This window comes from Mesoplodon bidens (assembly GCF_964165515.1).
Source record: "Mesoplodon bidens genome assembly, chromosome: 3".
In the NCBI taxonomy this organism is placed as follows: Eukaryota; Metazoa; Chordata; class Mammalia; order Artiodactyla; family Ziphiidae; genus Mesoplodon; species Mesoplodon bidens.
Genome location: NC_138178.1, coordinates 10,536,947 through 10,554,765, shown reverse-complemented (window position 1 = coordinate 10,554,765; position 17,819 = coordinate 10,536,947). Strand labels below are relative to the sequence as shown.

Genomic DNA, 17,819 nt, shown 5'->3' with positions numbered 1-17,819 from the left:
ACTTTCACGGCCACATGCACACTGAAAAATGTACCCGCAGACCACGTGGTCTCACAAAGTCACTTCACCCTTTAAGATTCTACCAGGAGCATCATTCTCATGGTTTTCATCATTGTACGTCTCATAACTGTCTTTATTTTAACCAAAGAAAAGGCAGAAAGCCTCCAGAATATCAAGGCTTCTGTTTGCAGTCAAACCCTGGAATGATAGAATTTGAGCTGTTCTCAAGCATTATTGAAATTGTTTGACTTAATACTTAACCATAACTTCTGTGCAGCCCACTATACTATTAGAATAAAAACAGAGTAAGTTTCCTTTGACCATAAATTTTCTAAGTGGATAGGATTTAGAGAAAAACAGAAGGTGACATTAAAAGACACACTTGGAAAATGAAACCTAAATGCTTCCTGTATGTATTTATATGTGCCATGTAAGCTAATTTTTAAACAGGCTAAGAGGCATAAAATGTTATTAAATACAAAATGCCTTTGCAGCATGGCAAAGCAGGGGACCACAGCTTGAGAGATATTTGTACTTCGACGTTGTGTTTCTCTCAGCCCTTGTGGGTGTTCTAAGATCACAGATCTGGGACATCTTCAGCGGCAAAGAACTGATATTAATTCTTACTTCTTTGCTTGACCCAGGCCTTTGGAAAGATAACTTGAAATTACTTTCATTATGGCATATTAATTTTTTAAAAGCTATGGTAGTTAACTTTTAAACTAAGTGTTATTCCTTATAGATTAAAAATAGAATACCTCAGTTTTCTGAAAGCCCTATTTGAATCTTTAAATATGAATGCAATTCCCTTTTTAACTATACCCATGCCTCCCATCAAAATCATTTACCACCAGAAATTATTTTTTAAAGCAGAAGCAGAGCACATATTTCAACTCCCATGTAATAACACTGCAAAATTTGGTAACATCTGCATATTTTCTTTACTAATTGCAGTGTTAGTCCAAAGTTAATTACATTTTTTTCAGCCAGAGCATATTGTTTGATATTGCTAATGAAATGATTTTAATGTTCAGCTTAGCTATTAGGAGGAATCTTATTTTGTCTTATATTTTTAAATGTAATTCTCCATTGTAGCACACTAATTAACCTGATAACTACTTTTCTTAAAAAAAAAATCTTCAGTATAACGTTATATGAAAACACTGCAATAGGTGGCAGGGGATAGTGTTTTCATAATTCAGCTACATGTGAATCCTTCAATTACAGTATATTTTTGTACTAGCATTGTTTAATAATATTTTTTGGTTCTGAAGAACCTAGGGGCAGGGCAGGAATAAAGACGCAGACGTAGAGAATGGACTTAAGGACATGGGGAGGGGGAAGGGTAAGCTGGGACAAAGTGAGAGAGTGGCATGGACATATATACACTACCAAATGTAAATCAGATAGCTAGTGGGAAGCAGCCGCATAGCACAGGGAGGTCAGCTCGGTGCTTTGTGACCACCTAGAGGGGTGGGATAGGGAGGGTGGGAGGGAGACACAAGAGGGAGGAGATATAGGGATATATGTATATGTAGCTGATTCACTTTGTTATAAAGCAGAAACTAACCATGGGAAAGCAATTACACTCCAATAAAGATGTTAAAAAAATAATAATATTTTTGCATTCATCATTCTTGTGTGCCAAGCACAGTACCACACACCTAGCGGTCTATCAGTAAGTAGCAATTGCCACTATTAATAATAATGCCAGTATGATCTTTAGATCATGTATATAGATGTTAGATTGATCTAGACAGCCATCAGTGTTAGATGGAGTGGTAAGGTAACAGAAAGCCTACATCTCTAATGATGTGAAACTGATATCATTTATATTCATTCAATTCAACACATATTTATTAAATCTTATCCATGTGTGATCAGTACTGTTGCTATCATCTATGTGGGCAAAGACAGAAAAAATAAATGAAAGACTCAATTCTTGCCCTGAAGAAGGTCATCACAGTCGGGGCTCAAGACTCCATGAACAATTTTCTCCCAATTATATATTGTGTGGCATTATTAGTCTCTGCATTGTGTAGTATAGATAGTTTAAAATTGTAAGAGATTAGAGAAAGGAAACTTCAGTGTAAGTTAGAATCAATTTAGGTGGCCTTGTGATGGAGGTGAGACCTGAATCAGACATTGAAAAATTGGTTAATGTTTAGGAATGTGGGTGAGAGGAGATTTCATATGTGAGCAATAACATGAACAAAGACTCAGAAGCAAGAAGAATCTTTGGAGTGTTCAGAGGACAGTGCGTCTTCCTGGGTCAGCTCCGAGTTCATGATGGGGAGCTTTGGGAGATTGTGTTGGATGCATAACATGAGGTCATAGAGGGCAAGGAGTAAAACAGTAGTGAGCTACTGAAGATTTTTAAATGAAGATGCATGCAGCTCCTCACAAAAGGCCAACCTGAGGGCCAGAGACTAGACAAGATGTCAGAGTCTAAGAAATATACAAGCACAAAAGAATAAGGCCAAGCAATGGGACAGCTAACAGGAAGCCTGGGTGGCAAGAAAGTCTTGAAACTTGAAATATCTCTGCCCTAGCAGGAACCCCTGTAGTCTTCCTTTGGGAGCAGGAATTATTCCAGGGTCCTAAGTGGGTGTGAGTGAATCTTCTCATGGAAATACGAATCAGGTAACCCAAATGGAGTGGCAGAGATTTGGACAAATCCTGATATGTTCAAAATGGAGCTTCAGAAAAATGAACTTGTCACTGTTATGAAGAATGAATGAATAAAGGGTGAATCCAGGTTTAGGTGGGACAGTTGATACATAATTGTAACAAAGGAGTAAACTGGTAGGAGCTTAGCCAAGGATTGTAACTGTGGACATTGAGAGAAGTGATACACATGAAAAGTAACTCAGGGTGGAAATGTGTCAGTGAAAGGTGGCACTGAGACTTCAAACCTGAGTGAAGAGGCAATAGTAGTAGCAGGGACAGAAGTACAGCCTTAGGAAAGAAAGTTACACACGAACACGTCAGTATTTCCTGATCCCGTAGAGCTCGGCTGGAAAGAACACTCACAGACATGGCCAGTGGCCAACATACAGAATAATTGTGACCTCCGCTCTGATCTCATGGAGACCTCTGAGGGAGGTTTATTTTCCCTTTAACTTCTGACCACATCAGGGTTTTAGAGTAACTCTTGACACATGTGTTTACTTAAGGGATTTTCAATGAGTAGGGCACTGCTTATTGTTTAAATGTGGTAGAAATATGCTGAAACTGTGTCAGGTAAAACACCTGGGCATATGGGACTGGAAATCAGTGTTTCAGTATATAAGTAGGTTACCCCTAGGTAATGCATTTGGTGAAATATTTTCTCCAAATTAGAGCTTTCTTTTTGTTAATTAGATATCATCTTCCCATGAGGTCATGTCCTTAAGACGGATAAAATGGATGGTAACAGTTACTGCTCAGAATGAATTAAAATAACGACATTCAGTTTGAAAAAAAAAGTCTAAGGAGATGTTTAACAATAAGCACCAATTATTTAAGATCTGTGTTTATTTATCTGACCTCTACTGTGTCAGAAACTCTTAAGTGCTTTATAGCCATTATTCGATTTCATTAGCAAATAATCCCATGAAATATGTACTTTTATTATCCTCATTTTCCAGGTAAGGAAACTGTGACCAGAGAGGTTAAATTGCCTCAGATTATGCAAAGTTAATTAGGGATCCAGCTAGAATTCCCCATCAGGTCTAGCGTGACTCTGAAGCCCTATCCTTAACTGCTACACTATGCTTGTCTCTTCTGGCTTGAGCAAGCAAACAAGGTAATTGTGAATTTTGCTAAGCCTTTAGCATATACCTTCCAAAGGTATGATGTCTGTCATGTGTGAAGAAATAATGGTTCAATTATAAACTATGCCACTGAATGTTTAGTAGCCTATTTTCTCACATTTCTGGCAATGGAGGTCTTTATTGAACCAGACTCAATGCAGTAAGAATTTAAATTTCTAGGAGCTGCATATAAACACCTTATAAACTTTTGTTGCCTTGAGGACTTTATGGTGACCCAGATGCTCTGTGAACAGCTTAAACTTAGGTTGGGAATGTGGAAAATTATTTTACAGTTGTTTTAGGAAAAAGCCAGGTATTAGCGCGCGCACACACACACACACACACACACACACAATCTGAGATGCCAAACACTATTTAAAATTTTTTTTTAATTAAAAAAACACAAAGTGTACCTGTGAAAAAATCCTCTATACACTGAATAAAAATTTTAAATAAATATATGGCATAGGTATTCATATATGAACATTTTGTATGCATCCATTTCTATGTGTTTCTATCCTAGACACAAAATGCATGCTAAAGAGCTTAAATTTTACTTCTTTCTTCACCTATAAGACTAACAGAGAATTGTTTGTTTGTTCTTCTCACAGCTGAATTTTTATTCCTCCTATGGGGTGTTTATCTCTGCTATGCGGTGCGAACGGTCCCATCAGCTTTTCACGAGCCGCGCTATATGGCTGTTGCAGTTCACAATGAGCTCATTATCTCCGCTATATTCCATACAATTAGGCAAGTGATCTGCAGAGCCACTCAATAACTTTTATTTTTCTGATGTGTTACAGTTTAATTTAAATAGCAAAATTGGATAAGATGCATAATGGAAAGATGTAGGAAGGGTAGTGTTTTATAAGTTGACTAATTTCTTTGTCACAGAAATGTCAAATGAATCGTTTTTTGTTTTTTTTTTTAAACTCTGTTGTTCTTAGTTCCTTCTGATGAGTTGTTTATTACCTCCATTTATTTGGAAGGGTAACTCAATGTTATTGTATGTGTTAAACCACTTATGGGGATGTCATTGGGTATATTGTTTATGATACATAATACTGTTCTGAAGATATAAAGCAATACATGCATACATTATAAAATAGATACAGGTAAGTTGTCTGTGTTTTCATTCATGTTTATTATGCTGGTTTATACTTTCAAAATTTTAACACTCAGATAACTTATGTATGTGAAATCTGTTGAATTCAGAACCAAAAACCACTCCAAGTTGATAACTGGATTTTTGTGTGCAGTGGGGTTCTTTCATCATTACACTGTAGTGATGACTTTCTGTGGTAAGAAAATATGGCCTGGCCCTCCGTTTCTTATTATTCCATGTATCTCCATAACCAGTGAGTACAAAGGAGGAAGAAAGTGGCTTATGATAAGTGAACAAAATGAAATATGTATGACTTATCTTCTGAGAATTTTCACCTGATTCATATTTGAAGGTGAAATAAAAACCTCAACAAGAACAACTACCAAACAGGAATCCTATAGTCTGAAAAGCAACAAAAAGATGCCGTTTAATTGCTCGACATATATTAAAAGTTAGGACACACTTAAGAATGTAATTAGAAATTTTGAATATTAGTCTTGGCCCACAATGGAAAGATAGAGATTAATAATAGGGTGAAAAGGTGTGGATCTGCGGAAGTTTTGCAGGATGTTTATCACCTCTCACTTTAGTCAATGATCATAAAATGACATCTTGCACTTCTAGGAATAGATGATGCCAAAGAACAGTTGGGGCTCAGGCATAATCTACACTTTTTAAACTCTTAAAGTAAGAGAAAGAGGTATTTATGACCTGACAACCCTGGAAACTCCATCAGAGACGGCCAGGGATCAAGGGAATTTGCCCCCTTGCTTTGTCTTGCCCTCTCGAGAGAGAGAAAAGAGAGAAAGAGTAGAAGAGGGAGGAAAGATGAGACACAGAATATGAAATCATAAATAAGCAAAGAAAAGGATGCTTTCTCTAGTTCCACTCAGACTAGAGCTCAAGGATATGAGCAAGGATGCCCTGGTCTAAAATGCCGTGAGCACCAGAGGGCACTTTGTCATGGTGCCAGAGCTCCAGAGCCTTGACATTTCTTCCAACCCCTCTCCCCAAAAAAGCTGCATCATTTTTGTTGTTTGTTTTCAGAATATCAAACATATATGTTTCAAGATCTAACAAACATGCTCATCTAGAACCATTGATAAGTTAAATGTTATATTAACAAACCAACTAGAGAGTTATACGCATGTAAGAAGGCTTATCACACGGACTTCCCTGGTTGTCCAGTGGTTAAGACGCCACGCTCCCAATGCAGTGGGCCTGGGATTCGACCCCTGGTCAATGCTGCGCAGCGCAGATCCCACATGCTGCACAGCGCAGCCAGTAAAATAAATAAATAAAACAGTGGCTACGTAAATCAGCCATACTTCAGTCAAAAATAAAAATGGAAAAAAAAGGCTTATCACAGATAAGTTTAAATGTCTTCTACTGTCAGAATGTAACTGTCATGCAGAGTTTCCCACTTGTGCCCTAAAATTAACTGTTATGTTTCTTAGAACCAAATTAATTGCCCAAGAAATTAAATCTGTTCAACACAGTTGCCAAAATTCACCTATATCTTTTCAACCTGTTCAATTTTACTCTGTTCAATTTCCATCATTTAATGTGTTTTTTCAATAGTTTTTCAACCCTCAACTGGCCCAAGTCCTTTCAGAAGTAGGCAAGGTAAATGATTTTTAAATGAACTTTAAAACAATTCTTAATAGTAAGGCAATACATGGTTATTTCAAAAAAATCATAAAATGATAAAGAGAAAATAAACTCCCTAATCCAACCACCCAAAGATAAGCACTAGTAACATATTAGTAAATCACTGTTAGATGTTTTTATATGCGTGTGTATTTGTGACACATCACATTTGATAGCTCCCTTCTAGGCATGTCACAGTGAAGCTAGCATACCGCGAAGTCCTGCTGTACAGATACCTGTTTAACTTTGTTTAACCAGCATTTTCCAAATGTAATCGACCATGGAATCCCCACAACCCTTACATCTGATAACAGCAGCCACGCTTCAGAAAATACTGTTATCACTGAACCAGGGTGATAGGAAATATGTTAAATACTTGTTGAAAATAGCTTTCTTACTTTGCTTAGGTCTTTCCTACAGGGTCCCAGACAACCCAGCCAGAAGAATCATATAAACCATGAGCTGGGTTCACGTAGACGCAAGCTCTGATTGAATGGTTCATGGTGAACCTAGTAGGTTTGGTATTGAGCAGACATAGCATACTCTTCTTCCAGACAACTCTTTAATCCCCTATCAGTTTTGAACAGGGAGGACTTCAAATGGTAGCAGAGGGACCAGCCTTGGTATCTTTTGGTATCTTCTTAGGCAAGGCTAAGCAAACCTGAATGGGAAGCTCTACATTTCAAGTTCCAAATTTGACTTACCTTTCTACATAGACCAGACTCGATTAGATGGTGGCACATTGGCTTCAGAGAATCGAGGCTACTCTCTTGAATGTTTAATTTGTATGGCCATAAGGGACCAGTGATGGAATTATAGTTTAACACATTAAATCTACAGAACACTGATTTTAGGGGGATGAGCCAGGAGCAAGTAAAAGGCAGTGATAATTAAAGAAATCAAGTATGCACAATTTCTTATTTACATGTGGACTGAATTCATATATGCTGTGGTTCCAGCATTAATAAAGTTCAAGGATAAGAAGCAATAACATAAAAATTTAAATCAGCTGGATCCATCTTGGCAATTTTTTCCTAGAATGAAATAATATTAAATAAGGCATCCAACATCAGCAAAGATACTCTCTATCAATAGGATATATATGTTCTTCTTGTCTGCTTAAAATATAAAATTATGTATACATATATGTATGTATTCATATTTATACATACACATATGTAAATTAAAAACTATGACTACATATTATGTACAAATTTACTTTCTTTCTTACCAAATTGTCAGACTGAGCAAAAATAACCTAAAAGGGTTAAGTGTAGAAGGATAAATGATGAGAAGGCATTTCGCTCAGTCTGTTCTAACCCTTTACTTATTTTTAGTACTAAGCATAAAGCAAACCTTTGGGAAAGTGCAAGGCTTTTAAAAAGTTTGCCTTTATTCTTAACCTCAATTTTCAAATATTTCTATGCGCCTGATTTTTGGACCTATTTTTTAAGTTGAAATACTATTTTTTAAAATGAAGCTTTAATACTATTTCAAAACCCAATTGTTCTTAAGGTATTTCTAATCAAAACTGCAACCTAAAAAAATCTGGCAGTAATTAAAAGCTGATTAAGGACAATTGATGTTAGCATATCTCAAAATTATTTTTTGGAAGATTCACTGTTTTAATTCAAAATATATGTACCCATTCTTTTTTCCAGATATTGTCAGGCTAGTTTCAAGTTTACCTGTGGTGGCATTTGAGATAGGAATTCCCAGTACATAAGGATGCTTTTTGACTGTAAATCCATCTCCTTTGATGTAACTGTCTGCTCCAGTACTGGCAGGGGCCCCAGAAGATTGGGATTGTATTATTTTCAGGGGTACATTTTCTACTGCTTCTGTGCCTCAATACTCTGTCTCCGAGACTATAACTTTTTATTGAGTAAGATAATCCTATTTTAGTGCTTAAAAAAAATCTTACTTGACCCAGCACAGACTGTATAGTCAAAAGTATCCCATCCCTGAACAAAGTGAATATTCAGTCACATTCAAAGCAGGTATGAAGCCACTTTTCTCACAAAGGAGCTAGAAAAGATGTTAATTCAGAAAATCCCTTTTAGTTGTCTGTGAAGTATCATGGCCATTCTGCACTTCTGTGTATAAGTCTATATGTTTTTTATATCTCCAGACACAGTGGAAAAAACTCTATCTCCATTTTGATGACTCCTGAGCTTCCATTTTAGCTTGATTTTTTGGGGGGTGGGGGGGATGTAAGTGAAAATGAGGAAGAAATATCCTTGACGGAAATTTTGTTTTAAATATTAATAATATTAATTTACTTAGTACATTAGTCATGAATAGGGTATAATGCAGAAATAAAATTAGTCTCTTCTCTTTTTAGATTCATATATGTTTATTTCATGATTAGATCATAAGCATTTTCTTAGGATATAAGCTTTTCAAATTTGATGATGTATATCATTGAAACAAAATGCTAATTCTCTAATTCCAAAAGCACTAAAATCTCATATTTAGCTTTCATGGATAAACAATAGATGGGAAAACATTAAAAGAAGAATATGAGTGCAAAATGACCTTAATAAAAGCAATATCTGGTTTCTGCATAAAGATGAGTCCTTAAAACATGAGTTTTAGGGCTTCCCTGGTGGTGCAGCGGTTGAGAGTCTGCCTGCCGATACAGGGGATCCGGGTTCATGCCCCAGTCTGGGAAGATCCCACATGCCGCGGAGCGGCTGGGCCCGTGAGCCATGGCCGCTGAGCCTGCGCGTCCGTAGCCTGTGCTCCGCAACGGGAAAGGCCACAACAGTGAGAGGCCCGCATACCGAAAAAAAAAAAAAAAAAAAAAAAATTTAGTTTGTACATGTACCTACTGATTTGTGAAAACATTCCAAAATTACCAGATCAGATATTAATAATGAATTTTTCCTACACATGTTACTTGAAGGGCCATCCTGGAACACAAGTTTATAAATTCCTCAATAAGATAAGATTTTAAATAATATATTTTAAATTATTTTAAAATAATTTGATGCTCTATAAAAACTAAGATTTGTATTTTAAAAGATGCACTTTGTCAACTATATTTCAATTTTTAAAAACAATTTTTAAAAGATGCACATTACAAACCATTAGTACATTCATTTTATCCATTACATTGCTTATCATTTAAACTTCTGGGATCATTCACTAAAACAGATATTTACCCATTTTTTTCCTTAGTTCTAATTAATATTTTTAAGTGAAGAATATTATGATCAAGAGTTATTTAGATGTGTCTTATAACCTAAATTTCCCTGAAACAATCATTTTTTAACCTACTCTTCTTTTGAATTCACATGTGTTCACTGCTTTTGCTTTGCACATTCAACTTACCTACAAAATAATAATCCAAGGAAATGTTTAGCACATTATATATGTATGTGTTATCTTTCTTACTATTGATAATTTTAAGAACTAAAGAGTTCATATCTTATGCATCTAATTAGGGTTACTTAGACACTTATTCTTCTGTGATGAAAATATATGTCATAGAAATAACAGTATGACTTCTTTCTTGCTTGCTTTCTTTTACTAATACATTGAGGAAAAGAGTTTCCAAGTATCCTAGTGTTTTAAGTAGAGATCTTGTTGGGTTGCTAATGTGGTGAATTCTCATTTCAGATTTGTTCTTGCCTCAAGACTTCAGTCTGATTGGATGTTGATGCTGTATTTTGCACATACTCATTTGACTGTGACAGTCACCATTGGGTTGCTTTTGATTCCAAAGGTATTCCTCCAACATTACTTTTCTCTTGCAAGATAGTTGTTTTAAATGAGAGTGGAATTGTTTCTCCTTTAAAAAGTATCTGGCAATATAGGCAAAGGGAGGTGTGAAGATTTGCTTGACATGCTACGATGTTTTTAAAACTCCCTCCTCAGGAATCTAGGTGTCTCTTTTCTTTGGGCATTTATTAAACATCTCACATAATTTTTACCTGCCTTAGTTTGTACAAAACCCATCATCCGTTTTAGTCCTTTCCCAAATACTTTGATATCTATTTATGTTTTAATTATTAGGGGTTCAAGGTGGCCCTTCATTGTAGCTGTAACCTCAAGCTCGTTTTTAAAGAGAATTATCCTAGTCTAAGAATCCTCTTGTTTGGATTCATATTCAGGGAAGTATTGTGTTTTAAACATTCAGAGACTTTTTGTGTAAATAGAAATAATTATAACGTTGTATAAAAAGAGTCTTGCTTAACAATGATGGATTCTGACAAAGACTTATCTACACAGCATTCTGATGTGGAGGGAAATGGGCCAGGACTCAGAATACAGGGATTCTGAACTCATACCCCACCCCAAGTTAGCTGTGTAATGTAACGTTAGGCAAGACTTTTCATCTCTCTGAGTCTGTTTCCTCATCTATGACATCATAGCAGTGAGGCTGCTTAGAATAAAACAAAATGATATCCGAGTTTTGGAAAAAAGATACTATACAAATTATCATTATTTTCCCCTTTTACATGTAGAAAAACAAAATATTACAACAAAATATTATGTGTAGAAAAACAAAAATTATCATTGTTTTCCCCTTTTACATGTAGGAAAACAAAATACATCTTTATCAGTGTTGTACAGTGTAACGTTAGCACAGCTGAAACCAGAATTGTGATTTCTTTCTTTCACTCTAGGCTTTCTTTACCTCACCTCTCACAGTTAACCAAAACATTGAACTTCAGCCTGATTGAAAAGGCCAAACAATTGTAAACAGAGCAAAATGCCTATTTTCTTCCTTACTTGAATTACACCAGATAGCCATAATTTTCATGGATGTGTCTGTTCCTGCAATCTATCTTAACCATCTTTATACTGTACATAATATGATTACATTTTTATTAGATGGGTGTATACTCAGACTATTTATTTATTCATTCAAAAAATTGTTATTGAGCTCCAGAGAGAATTGAAAACATATGTTTACACAAAAATTTGTTCTTAATGTCTATTACCTTGGTAGTGATGGCATCACGGGTGTTTGCATATGTCCAAACTCATCAAATTGTACACATTTAATATGTGCAGTTCTCTGCATATCAATTATACCTCAATAAAGCTGGCTTAAAAATTTTTTTTAATTTGTACATGAATGTTCATAGCAGCATTATCCATAATTGCCAAAAAGTGGAAACAACCCAAATGTCCATCAATTGATAATATATAAACAAAATGTGGTATACCCACAAAATGAAATATTATTCATCAATAAAAAGGAATAAAGCGCTGATACATGCTACAACTTGTACAAACCTTGAAAACCTTATGCCAAGGAAGCCCGATAAAAAAGGCCACATATTATATGATTCCATTTATGTGAAGTGTCCGGAATAGACAGCTCTAAAGAGACAGAAAGTGGGTTAGTGGTGCCATGGGCTGGGGAAAAAGGGGAATGGAGGTGACTGCTTCCTGGGTTCAAGGTTTCTTTTGGGGGTGATGAAAATATTCTGGAATTAGATGGTGGTGATGATTGTGCAACCTCATGAATACACTAAAAAACACTGATTTGTATAGTTAAAAGTTGAGAATTTTATGGTATGTGAATTATATTTCAATAAATAATTTAAAACATTATTGAGGAGCTTTACTAAGCACTGTTCTATATCCTAGAATAAGAGTAGTGAACAGATATAAATCTGTGCTCTCATGGTACTTATATTCTGGTGGAAGAGAGGAGGAAACAGAAAAGATAAACAAAATAAATATTTAAAATAGTATTTTAGATAGAGATAAGCATTAAGGAAAAATCATAAAGCAGGAAATGGACAATATCTGACAAATAACTGTCTCTTAAACTCATGATAATCTGTAAGACTTTGCTCAAGAAAAATAATTTCATTCTTATAAATAACCTCCAGTAGCATGTGAGATTTTGGAGGACCAGGAGTCTATTTTCTTCACCGTTATGGCCTTAAGTTTATGGCACATGTGGCTCCCACAAACTTAAGTAGAAGAGTGAGGGGAAAGTTCATCAGTTCCTGTGGTTTCTCAGCCGGTCCCAAATACAAAAGATTCATTATTACTTAAATAGAGAACTACCATCTCACATGTTATCTCCAATTTGTGTTCACCTGCCTAGCTGAATATTTTAACAATAGTTGATATTAAAATATCTCTGTGGCTCTGTATCAAAGGGCAACCTGTTCTGTTTTTTCCTTTTATTATATTTTGTTTTTTTAAGTATCAAATGTCTTTATAGACAGTGCATAATAGTATAGAGGGTAAAAGATTTGTCAAGAATCACACAAATTAAGTGGAAGGACCCCTGTCACATGTATATTTTGGAAGTCTAATCTATTCCATTTGGATTACTGCTACATTTCTTATCATGAGATTAGCTACTTTTTTGTTGTTGTCGTTGTTGTTATATGCGGGCCTCTCACTGTTGTGGCCTCTCCCGCTGCGGAGCACAGGCTCCGGATGCTCAGGCCCAGCGGCCATGGCTCACAGGCCCATCCGCTCCACGGCATGTGGGATCTTCCCGGACCGGGGCACGAACCCGTGTCCCCTGCATCGGCAGGCGGACTCTCAACCACTGCGCCACCAGGGAAGCCTAGCTACTTTTTTTTTTAACACTAGGTCCTTGTTGGTTATCTATTTTAAATATAGCAGTGTGTACTTGTGAATCCCAAACTACCAGTCTATCCCTCCCTCCCACCCTTCCCCTTGGTAACCATAAGTTCATTCTCTAAGTCTGTGAGTGTGTTTCTGTTTTGTAAATAAGTTCATTTGTGTCATTTTTTTAAAATTCCACATATAAGTGATATCATATGATATTGGTCTTTCTCTGTTTGACTTGCTTCAGTTAGTGTGATAATCTCTAGGTCCATCCATGTTGCTGCAAGTGGCATTATTTCATTCTCTTTAATGGCCGAGTAATATTCCATTGTATACATGTACTACATCTTCTTTATCCATTCATCTGTCGATGGACATTTAGGTTGTTTCCATGTCTTGGCTATTGTAAATAGTGCTGCAATGAACATAGGGGTGTATGTATCCTTTTGAACCATGTTTTCTCTGGATATATGCCCAGGAGTGAGATTGCTATTTTTAGTTTTTTAAAACCTGTTCATTATTTAAAGAAATATTTTACCCAATGACAAGCTAGGAGAAAAGAACCCAAGTTCTCTCAAATTTCACAGGACAGTCACTTGGTTTATATGTTGTGTAAAATGTGGCTGGATGCTTTTGATTCTTCCTGCTCTCCATCATTTACCCAATAAATCATTTCCTCACTTTTCCACTTGAAGAAGAGTAGAGGTAGCAAGAGTACATGAAACTGAAAAATAGCAAAAGACTACGTGAAGATAATTAAAATATATCAAAATGCAATGAAGGAGGAACTTGAGAATAATGATGAGCTTAAGAAAAAAAATCTATAATTTCAGTGAATCTTGGAATTTTAAACTTAGATACCATCCAGCGCAAGCCCTTTAGGCTAAGAGGGCACTGTGCTCCCTAGAGGTTCCATGGCCTGGTTAAGATTTCACTGAGATCTCAACAGAGTCGAGGCTGGAATTCAGATCTCCTGTCCCCTGAGTTTTGAAAGTAGTGTTTTTGAAGCTCTGTGTGACAGACTGAAAGTCATATTCCTGTGATCAGTCCAGTTGTGCCCATAGATGAAATACAGCCTCCTCTGTGTAAAGTGAAATGACATGATACACACCACCTCTCAAAAAATATTCCCATTCAGCTGCCAGTGGGTCTAAATTGCTACTCTTAGAGTACAGTGTACTGAGTACCCTAAGAGAACATGTCTTTGGATTCTTCTACTTATTTTCATTTTCAAAATGCAAATATTGTTGAAGAGGAATAATGTGAGTTAACCCTTGGAACCTGGAAAAAAGACAAGAATGAAAATAGGAGTCAAAGAGGGAACCAAGTGTTAATATTGCCTCACTAAGTGCTCTAGCATGTAAGGTGGGAAACAAAACACAAATATGGCAGCAAATATTTTGTAAAGAGTTCAGTGAATGAATTCATCTAAGCTGAAGAAATAATGTAACATTAGAACCTTTAGAAAATTATTATGTTGTGTCCTACCGTGGATTAATGTCTACAGCTCATATTGAATTTCTATTGCAGTTTTCACATTCAAGCAATAACCCACGAGACGACATTGCTACAGAAGCATATGAAGATGAGTTAGACATGGGCCGATCTGGATCCTACCTGAACAGCAGTATCAATTCAGCCTGGAGTGAGCACAGCTTGGATCCAGAAGACATTCGGGTAATACCAGTATTTCTTCTTTTCTGTTTTAGATTAGACCCATTCATACAGGCTCGCACGTGTGGGTTGATGTTCATGTGTGCTTCTTTGTGTTAGAGAGCATGTGTGTTTGTGTAAGAACCGAAGGCATCACATGCAGTTAACCCAGTTCTAAAACATAGAATCACAGTATAAGTTAGGCCACACAGGCCAGTCTTGATAGTCTTAACTGACTTATTGGACACCATGATGATGAACTGGTTGTCCATGTCCCATGATGGCGGTTTATGACATCTTGCTGATGGGAAACGAGGATAGATCTGTGAGCAGAGAGTGTGAATTATCTGAAATAATCTGTGACAATATATCAGCATTTGGAGGAAGAAGACGCTTTTGTATTTGATGGTCTGTTGTACACTAATTTAACATTAGGTGTAATTTTATCATTGGCTACATGATGCTTCCCATATTGTTCAGGGATATGGTTTATCAGTAGACAACAGGCTGTGTTTTGTCACGGTCCAGGCTCAGCCTGGTCCACACAATTCACAAGTTCAAGGTGCCTGTTGCATGAAGCAAGTGCAGAATGCAGGAGTTCACGTCTTAAAGTTTAAACGCTATGTGAAACAAGATACAGAGGAATCAGAAAGTGAGAGTGCGGGGAAAGTTGATGAGCAGAGATGTTAGGAAGAACCCCGTTCATTGGCTTTACTTTACAGTTAGTGATATTAGCCGGCCGAAACGCTAAATTCCGCACCTCTTTGAATCTGCTCTTGTTATGGCAGGACGAGCTGAAGAAACTCTACGCCCAGTTGGAAATCTATAAGAGGAAGAAGATGATCACAAATAATCCCCACCTCCAGAAAAAGCGGTGCTCGAAGAAGGGCTTAGGCCGTTCCATCATGAGGCGGATCACCGAGATCCCGGAGACGGTCAGCCGTCAGTGCTCCAAGGAGGACAAGGACGCGTTGGACCACGGCGCGGCCAAGGGCGCCGTCCCGGGCAGGAGGAACCCGCAGGAGGCTGCAGGCGGCACCGGGAAGCCCAAGGAGGAGTCCCTGCGGAACCGAGTCTTCTCACTCAAGAAATCGCACAGCACATACGAGCACGTGCGGGAGCAGCCGGGCAGCCCGGGCAGCCCGCCCGCCCCGAGCCGGGAGGAGGAGGCGGCGGCGGCCACGGACGACTCTGTGCTGGGGTCCCCGGCGGGAACGAACCGACCGCGAGCCCTGCAAGACGACAGCCAGGCCGTATCCACCGAGTCCGTGCCTCTGGTGTGTAAGTCGGCCAGCGCCCACAACCTCACCTCGGAGAAGAAGCCCGGGCCGCCCCGCACGTCAGTGTTACAGAAGTCCCTCAGCGTCATCGCCAGTGCCAAAGAGAAGACGCTCGGATTGGCCGGGAAAACCCAGGCGTCCGGCGTGGAGGAACGGGCCAAAGCCCAGAAAGCTCTGCCAAGAGAGAAAGAGACAAACAGAAAATACTCAAATTCAGATAACGCAGAGACTCAAGACTCTGCCCCCCCAAACTCCAATCATTCAGAGGAGCCAAGAAAACCTCCAAAATCTGGGATTATGAGGCAGCAAAGGGCCAACCCCCCCACTGCCAGTTCCGACCTGAGTCCAGGCACCCCCCAGATGAAGGACAGCTTTGACATAGGGGAGGTGTGCCCCTGGGAGATCTACGACCTGACCCCCGGTCCTGTGCCTTCAGAATCAAAAGTTCAAAAGCACGTATCGATTGCGGCTTCTGAAATGGAGAAAAACCCAATTTTTTCCTTAAAGGGGAAATCTCATCCCAAGCCTAAGGTAGCTGAACTATGTCAGCAGTCCAATCCGAAGAGCATAGACAAAGCTGAGGTGTGCCCTTGGGAGAGCCAAGGTCAGTCCCTCTTTGAAGATGAGAAGTGTGTGATTTCCAAGACTCAGGTTCCCCCAGGAAGAGCTCAAGGGGAGAATGACGGCCAGCACTCTGCAGCCACTGTGTGTGCTGGGCAGTGTGAAGAACTGCCTCCCAGAGCCGTAGCATCAAAAGTGGAGAATGAAAACCTCAACCAACTAGGAGACCAGGAGAAAAAGACATCTTCCTCTGAGCAAAACGTGCCTGACTCATATAACTCAAGTAATAACTTTCAGCAACGCTTAACATCACGAGCTGAGGTGTGTCCCTGGGAGTTTGAGACCCCAGATCAACCAAATGCTGAAAGAAGTGTAGCTTTCCCTGCCTCTTCTGCTTTAAGTGCAAATAAGATAGCAGGGCCTCGGAAATAAGAGGTCTGGGATACTTTGAAAGTGTAGCATCCCCAGAAAGAAAAGGAGAAGGAAGAAACACTGAATTCGCTATAAGAAGATACAGGATCACAAATTCCCAAGGAGTATTGATCAATCAAGGGAAATGTGAAAGGCAGGGGTGGAAGAAAACGCAGGAGGCCAGGGCAACATCGCAATGGAGAAGTTAGACTGGCCAGGAAAGTCTTGCCCCAGGGAACACTGGGAAAATCCTTACACTTTAGCATATGTTTGGGGGAAGTAGCCCTCAATGTCTGCCCCTGATCAATACTTACCCTTGGGACTTTGAAGATCCCAAGCAAGGCAAACCAGAAGACACAGAAGAGGGATGAGATTTTGCAAAGGGCAGGAAGGTATTGACGTATGTGACCGACATTCTAAGTAGCTGACTAAAAAGAACTGACTTTACCTATTTAACCTTGATAGCACTGCTAACTTAATGCATCCAAAAATACCTTTTATATTAATGATTGCTTTCATTTTCTTATAAATATCTGTTTCAGTACATTGTTGTGTCTCATTCCAGCATTCCAGATTGTATAATTTTTGCAAATAACTTTGATATTACGTGACACAACACATTTATGCAATCTGCAGCTACTCAATTGTTATTGCAACTTCCAGAATACCTGCTCTCTATCAACTTTAGTTGATTCTTGAGGTACAGTATGCTTTCTCTGGCTTGGGAAGCCATAACTGTTATGATAAAACCTTTTAGTTTTGGCTGTGGTTTATATATTGTGAATTGGGATTTGACTCTATTATTTCACA

At 38.2% G+C, this 17,819-nt stretch overlaps 1 protein-coding gene across 1 annotated transcript in view; it reads left to right on the top strand.

The window, feature by feature from the left end:
* The window catches only part of GPR158 (G protein-coupled receptor 158), a gene marked incomplete at both ends in the record, with an annotated part of 306,367 nt that extends 289,337 nt beyond the window's left edge, over positions 1 to 17,030 (top strand). The window contains 4 exons of the mRNA XM_081228989.1: positions 4,406 to 4,544; positions 10,174 to 10,279; positions 14,635 to 14,781; positions 15,546 to 17,030. Of these exons, the coding sequence (XP_081085115.1) occupies positions 4,406 to 4,544; positions 10,174 to 10,279; positions 14,635 to 14,781; positions 15,546 to 17,030 (1,877 nt within the window). The remainder of the gene's footprint in view (positions 1 to 4,405; positions 4,545 to 10,173; positions 10,280 to 14,634; positions 14,782 to 15,545) is intronic.
* Positions 17,031 to 17,819: the final 789 nt, after the last annotated feature.